This window comes from Aythya fuligula, chromosome 14 (genome assembly GCF_009819795.1).
Source record: "Aythya fuligula isolate bAytFul2 chromosome 14, bAytFul2.pri, whole genome shotgun sequence".
Classification (NCBI taxonomy): domain Eukaryota; kingdom Metazoa; phylum Chordata; class Aves; order Anseriformes; family Anatidae; genus Aythya; species Aythya fuligula.
The window spans coordinates 14,102,178-14,122,071 of NC_045572.1; the positions used below are offsets into that span (position 1 = coordinate 14,102,178).

The 19,894-nt window shown below is 60.7% G+C and overlaps 1 protein-coding gene across 1 annotated transcript; it reads right to left on the reverse strand.

The window, feature by feature from the left end:
• Positions 1-5,022: 5,022 nt before the first annotated feature.
• Positions 5,023-15,156, reverse strand: SLC6A7 (solute carrier family 6 member 7). Its single transcript, XM_032196949.1, has 14 exons — positions 15,124-15,156; positions 11,278-11,458; positions 10,334-10,465; positions 9,530-9,764; positions 8,879-9,017; positions 8,463-8,597; positions 8,173-8,276; positions 7,559-7,683; positions 7,106-7,218; positions 6,891-7,022; positions 6,448-6,547; positions 6,236-6,336; positions 5,878-6,045; positions 5,023-5,241 (listed from the first exon to the last, which is right to left on the reverse strand). Exons 1-14 carry the CDS (start codon positions 15,154-15,156, stop codon positions 5,023-5,025), a joined length of 1,917 nt encoding a protein of 638 aa, XP_032052840.1.
• Between the last annotated feature and the right edge of the window lie 4,738 nt (positions 15,157-19,894).

Sequence of the window (19,894 nt, forward strand, 5' to 3'; positions counted from 1 at the left end):
AAAAAAAAAAGGAAATGTTTTCTCCATGTAAATTCTGAGCGTGTATTTTGCCTTTTCTGTGGTTTTGAGTGCTTTGCTCTCTGTCTAGGCAGGGATGGCTGCCTCGTGTAACACAGCCACGTCCTTGCAGACTGCAAAAATATTTCCCACTGGATGGAGGGGCAGTAACCCAAAGCGTTGGGGCAGTGAGAGGCTGAGAAAGGTGTTGGCCATGTCCTGCTGTGCAGGGGCTGCGATCCTTGCTGGCAGTGTCCATAGGAGATGCCTTTTTGGGGGGAGAAATCCGACAGGACTTCCATGGGCACAAACGTGTCCATGTGCCCTTGGTGGGCCTGTGCTAGGAGCGAGTCTGGCTTGCACGAGTTGGCCCCTAAAGCAGGGAAATCCTTTCAGGGAGAGGATTAGCGTTTAAGGTAGAGTTGGGGTGTTTTTACAGACCCGATTTTCTTCCTGTAGTCGTGTAGTGATGATTTTTTTTTCATTTTTAAAGGAAGGACTCCGCTCTTTCACAGTCCTCTCTCCCCCTCTCCAGCGTGGCGAGTGCTTCATCCACCTCCCAACGTCAGAAGCATTTTGGGGATGGATTTGAGAGGCAGGAGGAGGCCATGGTAGGGCTCTGCGTGGGGCCATGGGGCTCAGCCTGGTTTTGGAGCTGCTGGCAGAAAAAAGGGCTGTGCTGGGGTGACGGGTGAGATGCTGGGGTAGGCACCATCTCCTTTCTTTGAGCCCTCTTTGGGTGGTTGCTGCTAGAGAAGAACATCTTGTGTTCCAGGGAGGCTTTGAGCTGTCCTTTTGGAGATGGTTTCTCCTCCTTGGGGCTTCCCTACCATCATCTCTCCGGGGGCAGGTTCTTTTGGAGGCACCTGGATGTCCTTGCAACACCCAAAATGCTCCTGATCCCTCAAAGGGAAGCAGAGTCTGGGGTTTCAACTCTTTCCAGTCTTCCAGTCGAGCTGAAGCCTGACCAAGGAAGACCCAACTTCCCAACCTGCCTGATGTGGCAGCGTTAAGCACCGGCACTTTAGGGGTCTGTTCTGCCTGGTTTCTCTCCCCACCTTGCCCTGGTCCTCCGGAGCAGGTTTCTGCATCCCCAGAGCATCTCCGAATGAGCACTGCTAAACCACCCCCTTTGCTTTTAGTAGCCATGGTGAAACACCTCCTGTCTGTCTTCCTTTGCGCTTCCTGATTTTGCCAGAACTTGCAGGAAAACCGAAAAAAAAAATAAAAATAATAATTGAATATTCATCAACTGAGCTAGGGCTGCTGCAGCTGCTGCTGGCACCATCCCCAGTGCCACCCCAGCAGCCCCAATGCCACCCCAGCTGCGTTATCTCCCTCGTACACACAGCCTGAAGGGCCTGGCCAGCTGGGGCAACCTAAATTCACAAGTCCTCCAAACCGATCTCCTTTGCTGTCTCGCAGGCCACAGGATTTATCAGTGTGAGGGCTTGTCATGACGGTCTCAGGCTCCCAGAGCCGTGGGTAGGGTTGGAGCTGCCCCTTTTCCCTTCCTGACTTTGTGCCCAGCTGCAGCATCTTCATTTCTCAGGTCTTGCTGGAAGGAGAGAGGCGTCTCCAGGGCCTCTGCTCTTTGCTGGAGAGAGCAAGTGCTCTTCTCCACACCCCAGCCAGGCACAGAGCTGTCTTCCCCCTTCCCGAATAAATGCTCCATCCACCAGACCCCAAACCTGCCTCCTCTCCCTTTGCCCCCCATGAATTCCTGACCCCACAGAGACCCACAGGTTGGAGCTGGCTGCGCTCACCTCCCCAGAAGAACCGTCCAACAGCAGGACCATGTCTGAGAGCCCCATGGACCAAGCAGAAAACCCCATAACCATCTCCTCTGATCACCCCAGGAGCTGGGCTAACCCTTTATGGCCACCGTGGGACATCTCATGGCCTGCAGAGCTCTTTTGGAGCAAGCATCATGCTCCCACACCTTGCCACCGTCCGTTCCCAAAGGTGCAGGTCCCAGCCCCTCCACACCACACGGGGAAACCCAGACTTGGGCACATCAGAGGAGGGGACGGTGGCCCCGGTGCCACTTGTCCCCAGAGGCCACCCAGCAGCTCCCAGCCCCTTCCCTCCTGTAGGATGACAGGGAGCAGGAGAGGGGGCATAGAGGGGGCTCTATGGAGCGGCTCCTTCCTGCTTTGGGTTGTTGTCCCTTTTTTTCTAACCGTTGCACAACTTTAGGGCTTTTGTAACATTTTTTTGGACGAACAGGGAAAATGTTAACAGTGGTTTAAGAAAAAAAAAAAAAGAAAAAGGAGATCTGTCTCTCTTATATAATATATATATAATATAAATATACATACAGGAATTCTCTATGGAAATATTTATTTAAGATGATTGCAAAAAAAAAAAAAAAAGTTAATAATAATAATATATGATCATTCAGAGTATACCAGGCTTTGTCAAGTAACCCAACCCAGGCCCTGGGGAGGGACAGCCGCCCGTCCCCTCGTGCCTGGGGGGCCGTGGGGCTGCAGCCGAAGCCGTCGTCTTTTTGCCAGCGCCCTCGATCCGTTGAGCGGCGTGTGTCGGGTTCAGCAGGCCGGTGTCGGGGTGGGAATGGGGTTTTTTTTTGGTGTCCTTTTCCTTTCTTTTCGGCACCCGCGGCTGTGAACAGGAGGCTCACTGCTCCGCTCGGATGCTGGAGGCGGGGAGGGCGGCGGGAGGGGAAGGGAAGGGGAGCAGCCGGGTGCGGGAGGGCAGGGCGAGTGTCGGTTTAATTCTTGGTGTTGAAGTGCAATAAATAGCTACCAACTTCTGAGCATGGAAACGGGTGGCTCTCCCTCACTGCGGGGCCCCGCAGCCTCCCCACCACAAAATCTCGAGGCCCGGAGCAAGCCTGGGGTGGAGGCTGGAGGAAGCTGGAGCATCCCTGGTGCCGGGACACAGCTTGGCACAACTTGGCACATCTTGGCACATCTTGGCACAGCTTGGCACGGCTCAGCGCGGCTCGGCACGGCTCTGCAGCCTGCAGTGGAGCCGTGGCCCCACGAGGTGTCAGCACAAGGCCGCTGCGGAGGACGTGGCCTCCGCTGTCTGCATAGGGAGGGCAGGGGGCAAGGGGCAGGGGGCTCCCTGCCACCCCATACCCAGGCACTGGAGGGTCCTGTGTGGGACAAGGGATGTGTCCCTGCCCCAATCCTTCCTGCTGTGCCTCCATCCGGGGGTGGCCACCAAGGGGGAGGCCGGCTGAGGGGCTTGCAGGGGCAATTTGGGGAGTGGGGACACCACAGCGGGAACGAAACCAAACTGGAGCCATGCAGAGGCGAGCAGGGTGCTCAGCTCGAGGAGCCTCCAGATCCATATTATGCCTCTCTCAGCCTCACCTGGTGCCTGCGGCACGCTGTGACCCCACAAAACGCCCATCCCCTGCTCCGTCACACCCCGCAGACCCCCGCCCGTGCCCCCCAGCCCGGGCTCCGCATGCAGCACCCGCGGCGATGGCTGGGCAGCGCCGTGACCTGCCGAGGCCTCCCGCTCTGTAAATAGTGTCAAGGTTAGAGCGAGGGATTCATTGGGGCCATAAATGTTTATGGCAGGCCCTCCCCGCTCCCCAGCCGCCACAGCCTGAACTTTCCTTCAGCGATGCTTTTATGGCCGGCCTCTAATCATTAACCCGGGGACTAGCGGGGGTGCTTTGCGGCACGGTCGCACTGCCAGAGCTCCCCAGGCCCAGAGAAGGGATCCGAGGGGGAAAAATAGGGCCAAAATCTGTCAGGAGGGGCTCTGGGGTGTGCTCAGCATCCCCAGCATGGGGACGTGGGTAGCTCTGCGTGGGTGCCGTGGTGACACGGCCGTGCTGGAGAAGCCTTGTGCCAGGGTTCGCCCTGGAGTTAGTAACCCGGAGAGAATCAGGGCATAATCCCAGCATAATCCCAATTTTTTTTTTCTGTTTATCCTGGGTTTTGGCACTTACCTGACCAGGATGGCGATGTGCAGGACAAAGCCCTGGGGGTCTGTGCCCCCCATGCCCGGCAGCCCCCCTGGTTGTGCCCTTCCTGCTCCCACGTCAGCTCCTCTCCCTGGCAGGAGGCACGCTGGGGGAGGCAGCATCCCACTGCCCCTTTCTTGCCCTCCAAATAACTCACAGGCTGTGTCACACACTGCTTTTTAATGCAGAACTGATGGCACATGGGGAAGGCACACACAGCAGCAGGGCGATGGGGACTGGCAGCATCAGGGCTGAGCACCCACAAGCTCCCCAACACCCTCCAGACCAGCAGCTACCCCAAAATCCCACCTGGGCATCAAAACCCAGCCCTTCACCTTCCCCTGGGCAGCAGAGGAGCTACAGCAGCTCCCCCCCAGCCCCGAGCAGCACCCAGGGCTGGGGACATCCCTTGGATACCCCCAGGGATGGACATGGGTCCTCCTTTGGCACTGGGGCCAGCTGAGACCTGTCCATGATCTCCTGCGTCTGTGGGGGTCACTCAGCCTCTTCCCACCCTTCAGCTTTTCCAGCCCTACCAGCATGGGGACCTACAAGCTCAGAATACCCCCAGCCAGCTTGTTTAGGAAGCATTTTTTCAGTTCTTACTCTTTTTTGACTGCTCATTTATTAGGGCAGGTTTCATCAGCAGGACACCGACGCGCCCCGGTTTTGCTGGAGTACCTCTGAGAGCACTGACACACGCCTTCCTCAGGGCATGGAGGATACCAAAATCCTTCCTTACACCTCTTTGTGGGGTACTGGAGCTAAATACACGTTAGCAGAGAACGGACAAACTCAGCGGGCTGCTGCCCCTGCACCCAGCATCCCTGCACCCAGAAACTGGGCTGGGGCTGGGGGGATCGGGGCAGCCCGGTCACCTACACAGACACCATCACACGAATGCACGGACTCGCGACACTGACACTAACACCTTGGGGGGGCCGGGATGGTGGCAGGGGGGCCAACAGGGGCAGCAGCTCCCCAAAACCCCCCCCGCTGCCCCGAGCCGGCCTGAAGTGCCGAAGTGCAACCAGTGCAAAGCCGGGGGGCGAGCCCCGCATCCCATGGGGGTCCCCTCACATCATGGACTCCTCCTCCTCCTCCTCCTCCTCGATCTCCCGGTCCACCTCGACGGCCGTGTTCTCGTAGCTGGTGATGCCCCCGTATTTGCGCATGTGGACCATCAGCGGCTTGGGGGACTGGCTGCCGGCCAGGCTGGCCACGTAGGCACCCGTGCGGTTCTCCTCCAGCGACGGGCCCCAGTCCATGGTGGGGCGGCTGGCTTGCTGGAAACGCTGCGAGGGGACGGGCAGAGGGAGCAGGGCGCACATCACTACAATCCCTGCTGTCACCTCCATCCCTCCCACGAGATGGGCAGAGCCCCTGGTGTGGGTGGGATGGGGATTTGGGGGAAGGCAGCTCCGTATCGGCGCCCTGCCGTGGTTTGGGGAGGTGTCCTGGTCTGCAGGGGGTGGTGGGGAGGGCTTGTAGGGGCTGGGGGCTGTTGATCCCCCTAGGTGAGGGGACAGCGTGCAGCTAGGTGGCTCCTGGCCGTGTCACCGTGGCCCAGCTCCTGCCTGCGAGGGCTGCAGCCTGGGGAGGGCAGCAAGCTCTGCGGCACTGCGGGGAGCAGCCCGGGGAGAGCAGCAAAGCCAAGTGAGCTGGGGAGGCTGCAAGCAGCCAGTGGCTCCATGGCGCATCCCAGGACCAAGCCTTTCAGCAGAGGAACCCCCCCATGGTGCCTGGGGTGCCCCCATACTGCTGCCTCCTTGCTCTGCCTTGGCTCCTCCAAAACAGAGCCCCTCACACCCATGCCCACCCCACACGAGGGACCCCATCTTTGCACCCCACAGGCAGCAAGCTGCTGGAGAGCCCCGGCTAGGCTTGGGATGACCCCCCCAACATTTCTGGGGTGCTCTGGGGCCTCCTACCTCCCACAGCGTCCCCTCTTCTCGGAGCACGGCCACCAGCATGCCCGCGGGAATCATCAGGCAGGAGAAGAGCCCCATGAGGATGCCCAAGGCCTCGGCCCAGGCGGGGAAGCGGTAGGCGCCGTACTCGGAGGGCTGGTACTTGATGATGTTGTACACCAGCAGCGCCTGCGGGGGGGGAGGCAAAGTCAGCACAGAGCCCTCGGGAGGTCTCAAACCCACGGAGACCTCCCAGCAGGAGCAGGATGGTCCCCGGGCAAGGTGGAGGCCAGCAGGAGAGGCCGGCGGAGCGATGTGGCACAAGGGGAGGTCACCCAGGGGTGCTGGCACCACGCAGCACCGCGAGCCCAGCGGTTACCATCATCGTGGCCGGGGACAGGACCATCCAGCATGCCCTGAAGTAAGGCCCTGGTTTGAAGCCCAGCATCATGTGGATGTCTCGGCAGAACCTCTTTATGCCTGGGGGAAGGAGAGGGACAAGGGCTCAGCTCTGCCCCACAGCCGGGTGCCCGCAGCAGGCTGGCAGACAGCCCGCCATGCCCTGTGCCCCCCTGGGGACAGACCCCGTACCATAGACACGTGTCACCACCAGGCAGGTGGCGATCACCACCACCATGAGCCCAAAGCCGGCGCTGTAGTCATCCAGTAGGACCAGCCAGTACATCCCGCCCTGTGGAACAAGGCACCAGTGGCTGGCATCGCCGGGACCAGCGTCCCCATAAACCCACATCCTCCTGCCCCACAAGCACGTGGCCGCTCTGCCCCACGTGGGCGGTGGAGAAGACAGCAATCAGGTACCCTCAGGGGACACCGCTCCTCTTCTGGGTTGGTGCAGGGGCAAGAATTGTGCCCTGCTACCCCCTGGGGGACCTCACATCCCCAGGGAGCCCAGGCTCATCAATCATCCCTCTCCCACCTTGTTAGCTGGTGTCTCTGCAAACTTGGCTGCTGCCCTAAGCGTTCCCTAAAACGAGCCCCTCCTTATCCCTGATGTACCCATCCCCACGCCTCACCTCTGTGGTGAGGATCAGCCCCATCAGGAAGAGGGCAATGCAGATGACAGCCGAGAAAGAAGCTTTCTTTGGCCGCAGGTAGTAGGGAAATTCGTCCGTCACTGCCGTCACGATGGTCTCCATGAAGGCAAACTGCACGGAAAGGACAAGAGGGACCCCTGAGCCCCCCCAGGGCTGCCTGGTGCCACCGCTGGCTCGGGGGGCTCTGCTCTCACCTGGCTGTCCAGGCCTAAGGTTAGCAGCATGAAGAAGAAGAGGAAGGACCAGAACGGAGACAGGGGGAGCATCGTCATGGCCTGGGGGTACACCACAAAAGCCAGCCCAGGACCTAGGGGAGGCAAAGGGCAGTGGGGTAAAAAGGGTTTGTCGGGCACCTCCCCAAAATCCAGGTACAGGAGGGCACTGGGAGCCTGCGGCTTCTCCAGGAAGGCAGCCAGGGAGGGAAATGCAGGCAGAGGAGGAATTTCCCATCCCAGGTCCTTGCTCTGGCAGCTGGAGATGCCACGGGAGATGGAGATGGAGATGGAGATGGAGATGGAGATGGAGATGGAGATGGAGATGGAGATGGAGATGGAGATGGAGATGGGGGAGCTGCCCCACACCTCCCCTTCCCAGCCCCGGCTGCCCCAGGCAGAGGGTGAGGGAGGAAGGCTCCTCTTCAGCCTCACCTGCTTTGGCCACTTGGTTGACAGGGACCCCGAGCTCCTGGGACATGTATCCCAGAACGGAGAAGATGGCAAACCCTGCCAGGATGCTGGTGACGGCGTTGCCCAGGGTGACTATGAAGGTGTCCCTAGGGAGGAGAAAGCAAATGCTCTCAACCTGCCTTTCCCTATCCCGCACCAGGCTGGTACTTCCCAGGGGCAGCAGGACCTGTGTCTAATGACATGGGTCACATCGTGGGGCTCCTGCCAAGCTTGTTTTTCCCCAGGAGAAGGGGAAAGATGCCCAGATGTGCCGCACCCAAAGTCCCCCTTTTACTGGTGGTGCTGGGGGCAGGCCCAGCAGGCCCAGCTGCAGCCTCACACACCCCCAGCCACCAGCACCTGCAGCCCAAAACTCCCGCACCAGCTGCTGTCTCTTGACATTTAGGAGATTTTTCTTCCACCAAACCCTCGAATCCCCCCGCAGCCTGGGTGAGCTGCCTGGTGTCTGCAAGGAGCACTGCAGCATGACCCTGTGCAGCTCCTGCTCCCCTTGAACCCTCCCCTTGATAACCCATCAGCAGAGGCTTTCGAGGCTCCCCACCTACAATTTTTAGCAGAGGGTATCTGGCTCCCACCTGTAGATGTTCTGATGGAAGGTGTTGTACGAGGCGAAGGTGAGCAGGCCCCCAAAGCCTACCCCCAGGGAGTAGAAAATCTGCAGGGCTGCCTCAATCCACACCTGGGGGGGGGAAACGGAGCTGAGCAGAGCAAGGTTTGGGAAGCCCCCTGAGGACTTTGGGTCAGGGGGCAGCCAGAAAAGCCACCCAAGTAAGGTGGAGAGAGAGGGAGCTGTGGGAGCGTGCTGGAGGGGGCAGGAGGAGGTCTGGCTTTGTGTCTTGGGCAGACTGCAGAAAACCCTGCTCACCTTGGAAGACAGCAAGTGGTCAAACTGGGGCGTGAGGTAAAAGCGGATCCCCTTCCAGGCCCCCTCCAGCGTCACGCCGCGAACGAGCAGCATCACCAGGATGAGGTAGGGGAAGGTGGCGGTGAAGTACACGACCTGCGGGAGCACGGGGGCGGCTGGGGAGCTGGGGGCAGCACCCAGCACCTCATCCCCTGTAGCCCCATCCCGGGACGGGACACCCCAGCACCCCTCTGCAGTGTCAGGGTCCTCGGGACGCAGCAGGGCCAGCAGCACCAGTGTCTGGGTGTGCGAGCTGTGCCCAAATCAGGCTGTGTCCTGCTGCTGTGCGCACAGGTCTCACTTCCCCACGTGCACAGGGAGATGCAGACAGGGGTGGGCATGGCTGTAGGTCCCCAACGGGACCACCCAGCCCTTACCTTGCCGGAGGATTTGACTCCCTTTAAGATGCACAGGTACACGATGGTCCAGGAAAGGAGCAGGCACAGACACAGGTTCCAGCGGATCCTCCCGGGATCCCCGATCCCAGAGCTCCCTTGGATGTGCAGAACATAGCGGCTAGGGCCAAAGGAGAGCCGATGGTGAGCGGCCACGGCTCATCCACCGAGTGCCAGAGACCCTCTCTGATCCCAGGGATGCTTCTGCTACAAATAATGGCCATGCCAGCAACACCAGCAGTGAGAGAGCAACAAGAAGGAGATGCCAGGGAGAAAGGCAGCACTCGGTGGGACTTATCCATGCACTGAAAAGCCCAGAGGGGAAAACTGGTTGAGAGCAACTCCCAGCCGGTCTGCCCATGGGCTGCATTTCATGCCCATGGGTGTGCATTTCTAGCACACCTACAGGCCAGCAAAGCAGCACTAAATCACGGACACCCCCCACATGCCAGAGACACGATCCTGATGATCAATCTGGGATATCACCGAACGCAGACAGAGGGGTCCCATCGCTGCGCCCACAAGCGCGGGCGCCCACGAGCTGCTCAGCACAGCCCCTTCGCCCCCAGTTTGTCCCCGTGCCGTCCCCGGAGGGACACCCACCCCGTCCCCACGTGGGGCCAGGCTCGGTACCTCCAGTACTCCTCGCTGGGGCTGACGGTGTTGGAGGTGTTGACGGGGAAGGTGGCATTCCCCGCCTTGAGGACGTGGTGGTCCAGGCACAGCTCGGTGTTCCACCAGTTGCCGCAGTGCTGCCAGGGCAAGTCGCTTGTGAGGGATGCAAAGAGGTAGAAGAGAACGTAAGCAATGATCATATTGTAGTAAATGGCCACCAGGGAGACGATGAGGATCGTGCCCATGCCAACGCCTGGAGGAAGGAGAGGGTAAAGAAGGAGTGAGCCATCTCTCCGCGTCGGAGCACTTCCACGACCAGGGGCACACTCTGGGTTGCAGCAGCCCGGTGGTTAACCAGCTCTGGGCCAGAGGTTCCCCTCCTGGGGGAACCCCTCCGTGCCCCCAAACATGCCCAAATTGTTGACCTGTTGCATTTTACGCAGGGTTTCACTCCAGCTCCGTGTCAGGAGTAAAAGCGTTGGGGCCGACCTTTTCCTGAAGGTCTCTGCCTCTTACCTTTGTCTTCAACAGCCACTGCGCAGCTTCCATGCTGTATTTTGCACACTGGCTGGTTTAATTGCTTTCAGGGAATTTCTAGAGCTGATCATCGCATCCAGAGCCTCTGCAGACTGGAAGATCTTACACACAGCTGGCACCTACTGCAATGACCAACCCAGAAGTCCAGCCTGCTCCACCTTCCCCCAGGGCTTAACCTCTGCTGCTAACGGGAGCTTGGAGGATTTGGGATTTGGGGCCGACACTGCTGGTCCACGTCCTCCTTGGGCAGGAGCCCGGCAGAGGCTGTGGGTTCCACGCACGCACCTTTAAAGAGAGGGCTGATCTTCCAGACAGCCAGCGGCCCCAGGCTGGAGAACTGCCCCAGCGACAGCTCCATGAAGAAGATGGGGATCCCGCAGATGGCCAGCATGATGAAGTAAGGAACCAGGAAAGCTCCTGCGAGAAGTGAAAAGAAAAAAAAAAAAAAAAATACAGAAAACAACAAACAAACAACTAAAATTAACACAGAGCCAACACCTAAAGCAAAGATTTGGAAGGAAATCTTTCTTGCCACAACCTCCCACTGCCTTCCTCACGAGGAATATTAACGGGGCAGCAAGGGGCAGCACGCAGCCCCCCGCACTGTCGCCCACCCCAGCCCCACATCCCCAGGGCAACCTGCCCTTAGTGCAGGGGAAGGGGCTGTGATCACGCCTTGCCTCGTTTTTCCCCCCACACACAGACACTTTTTCCTCCTTGGATCTTTCACAACTGCCACAAAATCCTCCGGTTATTATTGCAAGTGGCAAGCAGCTGCTCTGGGAAGCGTGCACCGAGCATTTTGTGCCGTCGCCGCTGGGTTCTTGCATTGCAAAGGGCTCCTGCCCCTCCTGTGGTGCCTGGAAAGTGTTTGCCGGGCCCTTGGGGTCCTGCAGGACACCGGGGGAAGACACCAGAACCAAAGGGGATGCTCGGCTGGTGGATGCTCACGTGCAGCACGGAGCTCTGGGGACATCTCCGTGCCACCATGTGGCGACTCGCAGGTGAGCCCCATCCACACCGGGGTGCAGGCTGACCCTACAGCCCTGCAGCAAGCTCAGGGGCAGGAGGAGGAGGCTGGAAGCAAATCCTGATCCCTCCATCCTTCAGCACACAGCAGCCAGCACTGCTTCCCAGCCCCAAGGTGGGGAAGGGGGCGTCCATTCGGGGTCACATCCCACCAGCCCAGCCCAGCGAGGGGGAGATGCGGATGGCAGGATGAGCAGTACCTCCTCCGTTGGTGTAAGCCCTGTAGGGGAACCTCCAGACGTTGCCGAGCCCCACGCAGTACCCGATGCAGGAGAGGAGGAAATCCAGGCGGCCCGTCCAGTTCCCTCTGTCCTCAGGGCACTCGGAGCCCAGGTCCCCGTCCGGGCTGCTGGGGCTCACCAGGAGCTCCGGTGTCACCGGCTGGAAGAGAGAGGGAGCAGGGGATGGGAGAGGGCACCCAGGGGTGGAGGGAAGGGGTGAGGCTGGGTAACCCCAAATCTCCCTCTGGCTGCCTCAGGTGCGGGTCCTGTGGCATGGAAGATGCACCAGGAGGGCTCCCTGGGGTTTGTGCGTGTGGGAAAAGCAAAGGGGTAGGATGAGGGTCGTGTCCCTGTGTCCCTGTGTCACTGCACGTGGCTCACCCCTGCCAGGAGGCCCGCTGGGTGCAGTTTCCATGAAGCAAAAGGACACCAGGGGGACAGGGCAGGAGGATGCCTGTCTGGGAGCCTCCCCTTTCTTGTGGCATCCCAGTGGGAAAAAAGCATCTGTCTCCGTGTCTCTGAGGTCAAAGGATCCTAGGGAATGAGCCCATGGGGTGAGGCTGAGGGGCAGGGGTGTGGATTTGGAGAGATCAGCCAGGAGCTGTGCGTCCCCCTGCACGCAGACCTCCATCCCCCAGGGGATGAGCGCGGGCTGGGGAGCAGAGCCCAGCACGCTCCCTGCCACAGGACAAGGTGGCACAGTGCCTTCCTCCTCCTCTTCTTCCTCCTCCTCCTCCTGCTGCTCTCCGGCCAGCCCTGGGGATGCTGCTGCCAGTTCCCATGGAGACAGGAGCGGAGCAGTGATGGTGATGGCTGCGTGCTCCCCCCAGCACCGCTCGCAGACCCCTCGAGGGGCAGGAAACTTCCCCAAACCAGCCTGAAACGCTCAACCCGAGCAAAGGCCTCGCACCAAAACCCTGCAGAAGCCACCCCTAAATGCCCATCCCTGCTGGATGTCACCATCACAGGGCAAAGGCCTGAGGAAAAGCATCAGAAACACAGGCTGCAAAGTGAAACCGCGACCCAAATATAATGCTGGAGCTACAAAACCTCCCTGCCACCTGGCAGCCCTCCTGCAGTGCCTTAACGGGGCTCTCCGACGTAGCTACTCCCCCAAAACGTGGCCGTGCTGCTAATTAGCACAGCACCTGCAGAGACCTGTGCTTGTGATGGACAAACGGCCCTGCAGCATCGCTCCTGGATGTGCCAGCTGCCGAGCCCTGCTTTCACCGAGGGCCCTGCCAGGAGGGCAGAGGGGTGACAGGGATGGCCGGACGCCCCCGTCACTAAAACCTGGTCTATTAGACTTAAAATAAATTACACAATGTGGTATTTAAGGATTCCAGCCCGTCTCTGCCCCAAATAACAGCGAGCCTCACGCCGTGCTGATTCAGGTGGAAACCTCACGCAGCGCCTCGGTTTCAGGCCCTTTTTTTTTTTAGGCTCCCTTTCAGCCCGTGTCCTAACGGGGCTTTTCCTTCTGATGCTCTAGCGCTTTCCACGCTGCCATCTTCCAGACCGCGCTCCCGTCTCGCGGCTACCAACAGACGGGGACCAACAGCTCCCTTGGCAACAGCATCCTCCCCCTGCACGGCACCGCCACGAGATGCTCCCAGCCAAGCAAAGGTCACCGAGGAGAAGGAGCTCTCCAGCCCCGAGGAGGACGAGAGCTGGCTTCCCCGAGGAAATTTCCCCGCGCTAATTATTTCCCCGCAAGCCGCTTTGCCGAAGCCGCTACCACACTCAGCTGGCACAGGGCTGGATCTAGAAAGGCAGCCAGATTCGAGCTGTTTTTTTCATCGTGTTTTGCCTAAACTCGTACTTGGCAGCGTGGGGCTGTTTTGTCCGCGAGCGCCGAGCTGGGAGAGATGCCACCCGAAGGCAGATTTCTCCCCTGCGGCTCCGTGCGAGCACAGCGCGTCTGTGAGGCGTGAGTCACTTCGGATTAGTTGGAGGTGCGTGTTCATCTCTTTAAGAACAGAAATAAAAGCCACCAAAAAAAAAATTAATTAGGATGCAGAATCGCTTAGGAAGTGCAATAAATCTGAGTCTGAGCGGTGGGAAGAGCCCCGGGGGCTGTGCTCGCCCTGCGTGCCCCAGCTCTGGGGTCATGGAGCAAGCCAGGAGAGGGAGTGAGCCTTGCTTTCGGTGGCCACAGGTGGCTGAGGCCGAAACAAACTCATTGCAGGGATGTCCGGAGCATGGGGAGCGTGCACAGCTCCGGTGACACCCACTGGGTGCCCCCCAGGACCCCAGCAGGGGGCAAAGGCTGGGATGGGGCAGCCCAAAGCCGGGCTCCTGCCCTGTCCCCCACCCTCACCAAATAACCCTCCAAGCAAACAAGCACTCGCTTCAAACAACAGCCACTGGGCTCTTCTGGAAATGCTCTTATGCAAAAGCAAACGCGGCATCCTTAGGGCCCCAGAAGGATCTCTGCTAAGGAGGAATCTCCGCGTGCCCTAAAGATGTCTGGGGAGGCTTGGACCTCCCGGCTCACAGGTGGGAAGCAGACGCTGGGAGAAGGGGGCTGCGGGGGGCCCGGGGATGTGCAAACGGCTCCATCAGCTCAGGAAGCCCCTGCCCAGCTCGGACACGGCGTCCTGCAGTGCCCGGTGGTGGGAGGGGGATGAGAGACCCCCGCCCGCTGTCAGCAAGAGGGGGTTTGGGGAGCGAGGGGCAGCAGGGCCCCGAGCAGCAGCAGCAGTGGGGGAAATGACCCGAGACATCTGCTGCTCATCCCAGCTGATCCCTGTGGGACTAAACGAAATCCTGAAAAAATGTTAAACGGGATCACCAGCGGCAGAGGAATTCTTTCAAGTGTCTCGGAAAACCTTTCAAAGGGGCAAAGGGAACTTTTAATGGACCTTGCAGTCACCAAGTGAGCTGAATAAGCAATTTGTAGGGCAGAGAGGAAAGAGCTGCCTCCAAACAGCACCGGGGACAGGTAGGCAACCTCAGGCTGCTGGCTTGCACCAGGCCAGGGCTGGTCCTAGGAATTTCCTGGCAGGGACACAGCTCTGCTGGGCTCTCATCCCTGAAGGCTGGGAACAGGTTGGAGCCCTCCTCACTTTGCCTTCAGCAGGCAGGGGCTGGCAGAGCAAAGAGGAGAAAGGCAGAGCCCGAGGGATTCGTGGCACCCAGGGTGCCCGGGATGCTCCAGGGAGCGCGGAGCCGCTGGCAGCAGCAGCGTGTCCCCCCACGGGACCTGGGGACAAGGAGGGGCTCGGCCCCTGGTGCAGGGGCAGCTGGGGACCCACCGAGTAAAGCAGGAGTGGAGGCAGAGCCTGGCACGGGGGAAGCCTGAAAGCTGCCTTTAAAAAGGGTTCCCAGCAGGATTTCCAGCTCTGCCAACCCACAGGGGGCACGAGGGGAGTTCAGGGTGCAGCACCACCCCGACCCCTATAAACCCTGCGGAGGAGGGGGATCCCCCTTCCCCAGATGCGGGTGGGAGAGGCACTGCCCAGCCCCATGTACTCACCCCATGGAGGGGGGACACCCCAAACCCTCCCGAGCACCCCCAACCTCCTCGTGCCCGGGCAGCCCCAGGCTGTCGGGAGCAGCATCCCCAGGAGCAGCACCACGGGGAGCTGGTGCTGAGCACCCACCCGCAGCCCCCCGGGGCAGCCTGGCCATGAATCACCTGCAGGCAGGGCAGGGATGGGAGAAGCATCCCTCCGAGCAGGCAACAGGTCCTGAAAAAACGATCGGGATGCCCCAAATCCTCCCCGTTTGCAATCCGTGCGTGGGGTGCCAGGGCCGAGCCGTGCACCCATGGGTGCCAGCCCCCGCTGCCCGCGCTCCCTGAGCACCGTGAGCGGCTCTCACCTTGCGGAGATGCTGCTGCCGAATCTTCTTCATCCCCCAATCCTGTTGCTATGCGCTCCCCGCTCCGACACTTGTTCTCTCCGGCTCCGCAGACCAGACGGCCTCTCCGGAGGCAGGGAGGGAGAAGAGGGAGAGGGCGAAGCGATGGCGGGCAGGGAGGGGTGCCGAGCTCCTCCCGGCGCCGCCGATGGAGGCGGGGGGCACGGGGGGACACGGCCCCGCGGGAGAGGAGCTGGCGGCAAAGGTTTTGCCTGGAGTTGGGGATGGCTGCGTGCTGAGCAGGCAGGGAGGGAGGGGACGGCTCTTGGCAGGCTGGGGAAGGGCTGTCTGTCAAATGAGCCCCTGATGGGGGGGAGTTCAAGCCCTCAGCCCCTGCCAGGGCAGCGAGGAGGAGTGGGTGCTGCTTTACGCATGCCACGGATGTGTCAGGTCCCATGGGTGCCCTGCTGCTGGGCGCCCGGTGCTCCCACATGTCCCAGGGGGTGGTGGCAGCTGAGCAAGTGCCAGAAGCTCCCAGCAGCTTTCTGGCTGGCCCCACGCTGGTTTTCCTTCTGGCAGGGCGCAGCTGGAGCCTGAGCAGCTCCAAAGTGCCTCGTGGCCGTGCTGTCACAGAGCCCAGAGCCCAGGGCAGGGGATGCTCAGCAGCCCTCGGTCCCTTTGGGCAGGACCAGTGCATCCCAGTGAGCCTGGGGCAGGTCCCAGTGGGGACAACAGTCCCCAGTGCTGTCCCCAGCACTGAAGCACAGCTCCCGTCCCCAGGGTCAGGTGTTGCTGGAGAGCTGTCAGTGGGACCCTACAGCCCCAAAAGCAAAGGTAAAGGGGGCTTTTCCCCCTTGTGCTCAGCCAAATCCCCAGTGAGGAGGCAAGGAGCTGATTTCTGGCTCCTTCACCCACTGCTGCGGTGAGAAATGTCCCCAGCTTTGCTCAGCTGTAAGGCTCAGCAGGTGGCTCTGGGGCTGTGGAGGGGAACAGGGCTGGAACCAAGGCCCCAGATCTCCCCAAAACCTACTGGAGGTCCTGTTTCTACAGTCCTTCAAACACTCCTGAATAATTTCCCCAAAAGGAAAGAGATCGCGGGCATAGAGACATTTCTGCAAAGCCCAGCGCTGGTGAAGCACCTCAGTGTTTGCACAGCGGGTCTTTGAGAGCTAACATTTACCTGGGATTCCCAGGGGGAAGGAGGAAGGAACAAACTGCACAATCCAACAAACATCTCCTTTATTCACAGACTCGCAGTTTCCTCAAAAAAAAAAAAATAATAAAAAAGGCTTTTGGGAAGTCACCGAGCTGGGTTTTCCTTGTCGTGGTCTTATCCATCCCTTCTCCCTCTCCTGGGATGCGTGGGGAAAGCCGAGCCCAGCTGCCTGGGCTGGTGGCCCGGGGCCATATCTCGCTGTCCCAGCCTCGCCCTTCCTGCTCGGGGCAGCGATGCTTTGTTTGCCTTTCGTGCCCATGCCATCTGAATCAGCCTTTTCCCTCCGGATCCACCTAGGGAGAAGTGTCCCACGGGGGCAGGCTGGTGGCAGCTTGTTACGGCTGCCCCAGCCCCGTGTCGCCCTGCACAAACAGCCCAGCCCTCCGCGGGCACCCTCCGAGCCTCCTTCTTCCCATCTCTAGGGCAGAGGGGTGGTGTTACCCCAAAATTGCACTGACATGGCTGCCTGTGGGATGCTCTGTGCCTGGAGCTCCATTTTGGGGTTCGGCTGGTGCTGCTGTGCTAGGGCCACCAGCTCTCCATCCCTGGGCCAGCAGGGTGTAGATACACATTGTGGGCACCTGGGGTGCTCCAGCTTCTCATTTCAGAGCTGACTCAAGCCTGGCATCACCCCAGAGCCACTTGGAGACCCACCCTGTGCCACAGCACCTGTGAGAGGCAGCAGGAACCAGGGGGAGCTCCCAGGAGGAGCAGCCTGCCCTGGGGACCCCAGCAACCCCGGGGGAGCTCAGGCAGAGGCAGCACTGTGCTGCTGTGCCCAGTACCTAGGACCTGGCACTGGGGAGCGCACGCACCTCTCCAGCCCGATGCTGTGCCTGATGGGCACCAGTGGGAAGGGAAAAAGCAGCCCCCTGGCATGGGGAAGCCCCCTGCCCACCCTGCTCGCAGCCCAGCAGTGCCTGGGGAGGTGCCTGGCAGCAGGACGGGGCCGTGCCCGGATCTGCTCCGTGGGGCACGGGGAAGGCAGCAGCCGCCGCGGTGCTCCCGTTCGTCAGCACCGGGAAATGTGCCACGCCGGAGGCTGCTGCGCTGCCAGCCACCTGCTGTGCGTGGCCTTATTTTGAAGATTATTGCAAGATTTCTCCAAGGAGGGGTGCGGCCAGGCAGTGGGAGCCAGCGGGAAGCGCAGAGGAAGGAGTGGGAAGAAACCGCGGGGGCTTGCTGGGGACAGTCCCCGGGGTCCCTCGGCAGTGCCACCCGCTGTCCCCATAAAGCTGCGGTGCTGTGTAGGGCTGTGCAACCCCAAAGGTGGCTGCCGGGGTGCTAAAAATGTGCCTGTCACCTGCCAGGGGGCTGACCATCAGGGTGATGCACGGCCAGGAGCTTTGGGTGCCAAAGCCAGTGGGGACACGGGGACCAGCGGGGACACGGTGACCCCGCAGCCCTGATGAAATGGTGGCTGGAGGGAGGCAGGGGAGGACAGGGGAGCAGGGACGCGGCAGATGCCTTCCGTCAGCAGCCGAGGGGTGTGTGTGTGTGTTGGGGGAAGGGGTGCAGGGCGTGTGGGTGCATTTATGGCCCCTTCCCGCCAGCGCCTGCTCCCTGAGCACACACAGGCAGCAGCAACCCAAGGGCACAGCCCCGCGGCTCGCTGGACTTTTACCCTGCTGTGCAAACAGGCAGGCACCTGATTAGGGTATCGGTTGGAATTTCATCCTGTCAACGGTACCGGGAGCTTCTCCGGGGCGGTGGCAGAGCATCTTCCCTCTGCCCGCACCCTCCCGTGGGCACCCTGGCGCCCAGCAGGGCGCAGCCCTTTGGGCAGGCAGCCCGTCCCCTCCCTTCCACTCCCTTCCCTTCTCCCTTGTGGCACCAGCTCCGTCCCCGTTGCCTCCCCGGCCTTTTAGCTACCAAAACCCCGTGTCCCCTTGTTGCAGGGCACACAGAGGGATGTGCCGGGCACCCTGACGCCGTGCCAGTGAGCCCAGCTCAGCAGGGCGAGCAGTGGGTGCTGCCACTCCTGTAAGGTCAGGAAAAAAACCCTTTGCTCTGTCTTTCTCCCTGCAAATCCACCTCATCCTGCCTCTGCTCCTCCATCTGCTCTGCCCAGGAGGACTTTATCCCGCACCAGATGTCCCTCCACATCCACCTTCCCTGCCCGGGCACATCCCTGCCTCCTCCCGGCACGTTTTGGGGCTGGAGGAGCAATTTTGGGCAGGGATTTGAAGACAGCCCCTTTCTCGGTGCCCTGCAGGACGGCTGGGATGTGGCTGGGATGGAGAGGTGATGGCAGCACGAGGAAGGGAGAGGATGGCAAAGCCAGCAGTGCCCGGGCCGGGCCCACCCATGCCCGCTCCATCACGGCCGGGCACCGATGCCAGCTGTCCCAGGCGCTATCTCACATCCTCGTTCTCTGTTTGCTCTTCTCGGACAAGGAGGATATTCAGCCCGTCAACAGCCATAAAACGAGATTAGAGGCCGGGAGGCGCCAATCGGCGGCGGCCACGTCCGTGGGCAGCCGGCCTTGTTCTTTGGCCTCCAGCAGCCAGGCCCGGCCTCACCCTTTCCCCCGGACGCCCCCGGCACGGACACCCCCACCGTGGCCATGGGACGGGACGTGGCCACCCCATGCCACCCGTGCCTCCCTCGTGCCGGGCACATGTCATGGTGCCACTAGCCCACGGGGCCAGGCTGCTGCACCCAGGCCTCTGTCCCTGTGCTCCCCACTTTTTTGGCACCATTTGGGGACATCGGTGCGGGTTTGTCCCCGCAGCCACATCCCTGCCCTGCCGCAGCAGCGCCCGGGGTGCAAGGAAGCAGCAACGCATCTAGAGCACGCAGGATTCCTGCTTGTTTTTATTTTTACCGATGCCTAAAAAATAAAAAGGAAAAGCAGTTCTGCTTTATATACACGAGCCGTGAGCCGAAGTCCCCAGCCAGTGCCGGGGTTCGTCCTCACCGCCGGGCTGGCAGTGGTGGCCCCAGGGAGGTGTCCCCACAGAGGGGAGGTGTAAATCCTACGTGAGCTGGAGAGGGGCTGTGGGCACAGCGGGACTGCAGGGACCCACGGGGTCCTGCAAGAGCCACAGCACCCCCGGACACTGATCTCTGGGCCAGAAGGGGCTGGGGGTGGGCAGGGGGCTCGGTGCATGGGCAGTGCTGGGGACATCTCTCGTCCCTGCTGGGGTTGGGAGGACAGTGCTGGGAAAGGGCAAACGGGGCCCCTGCACCCTCACCTTGGTCTTGGGAAGCTGCACACCTTGGGGAATCCAAAACTGGGCGGTACATCAGCTGGGCTCATACGGATCCCAGGAGGCAGTGGGATGAAGGGCATTTTAGCTGCAGTTTTCCAGCAGGAAATAAAAGGACATTGGTTACTGGCCTTGGGCATACAGGGGGCAAGAGGTGGTGCAGTGCATGCAGGGTGACAGGGAGAACAAAATCCCAAGTCCTGTGGGTTACAAGAAAACTGCCCCTCTGTCCTGGAAGCTCTCCTTCACCTCGCACCGCCGGCCCTTCCTCTCCCCACGACAGCCCCAGCGGTGGCTCTGGTGGATGTGGCTGATGCAACGCCTTGGTGCAGCAGCACGGGGCTGTGCCAGGGTCTGAGGGCTC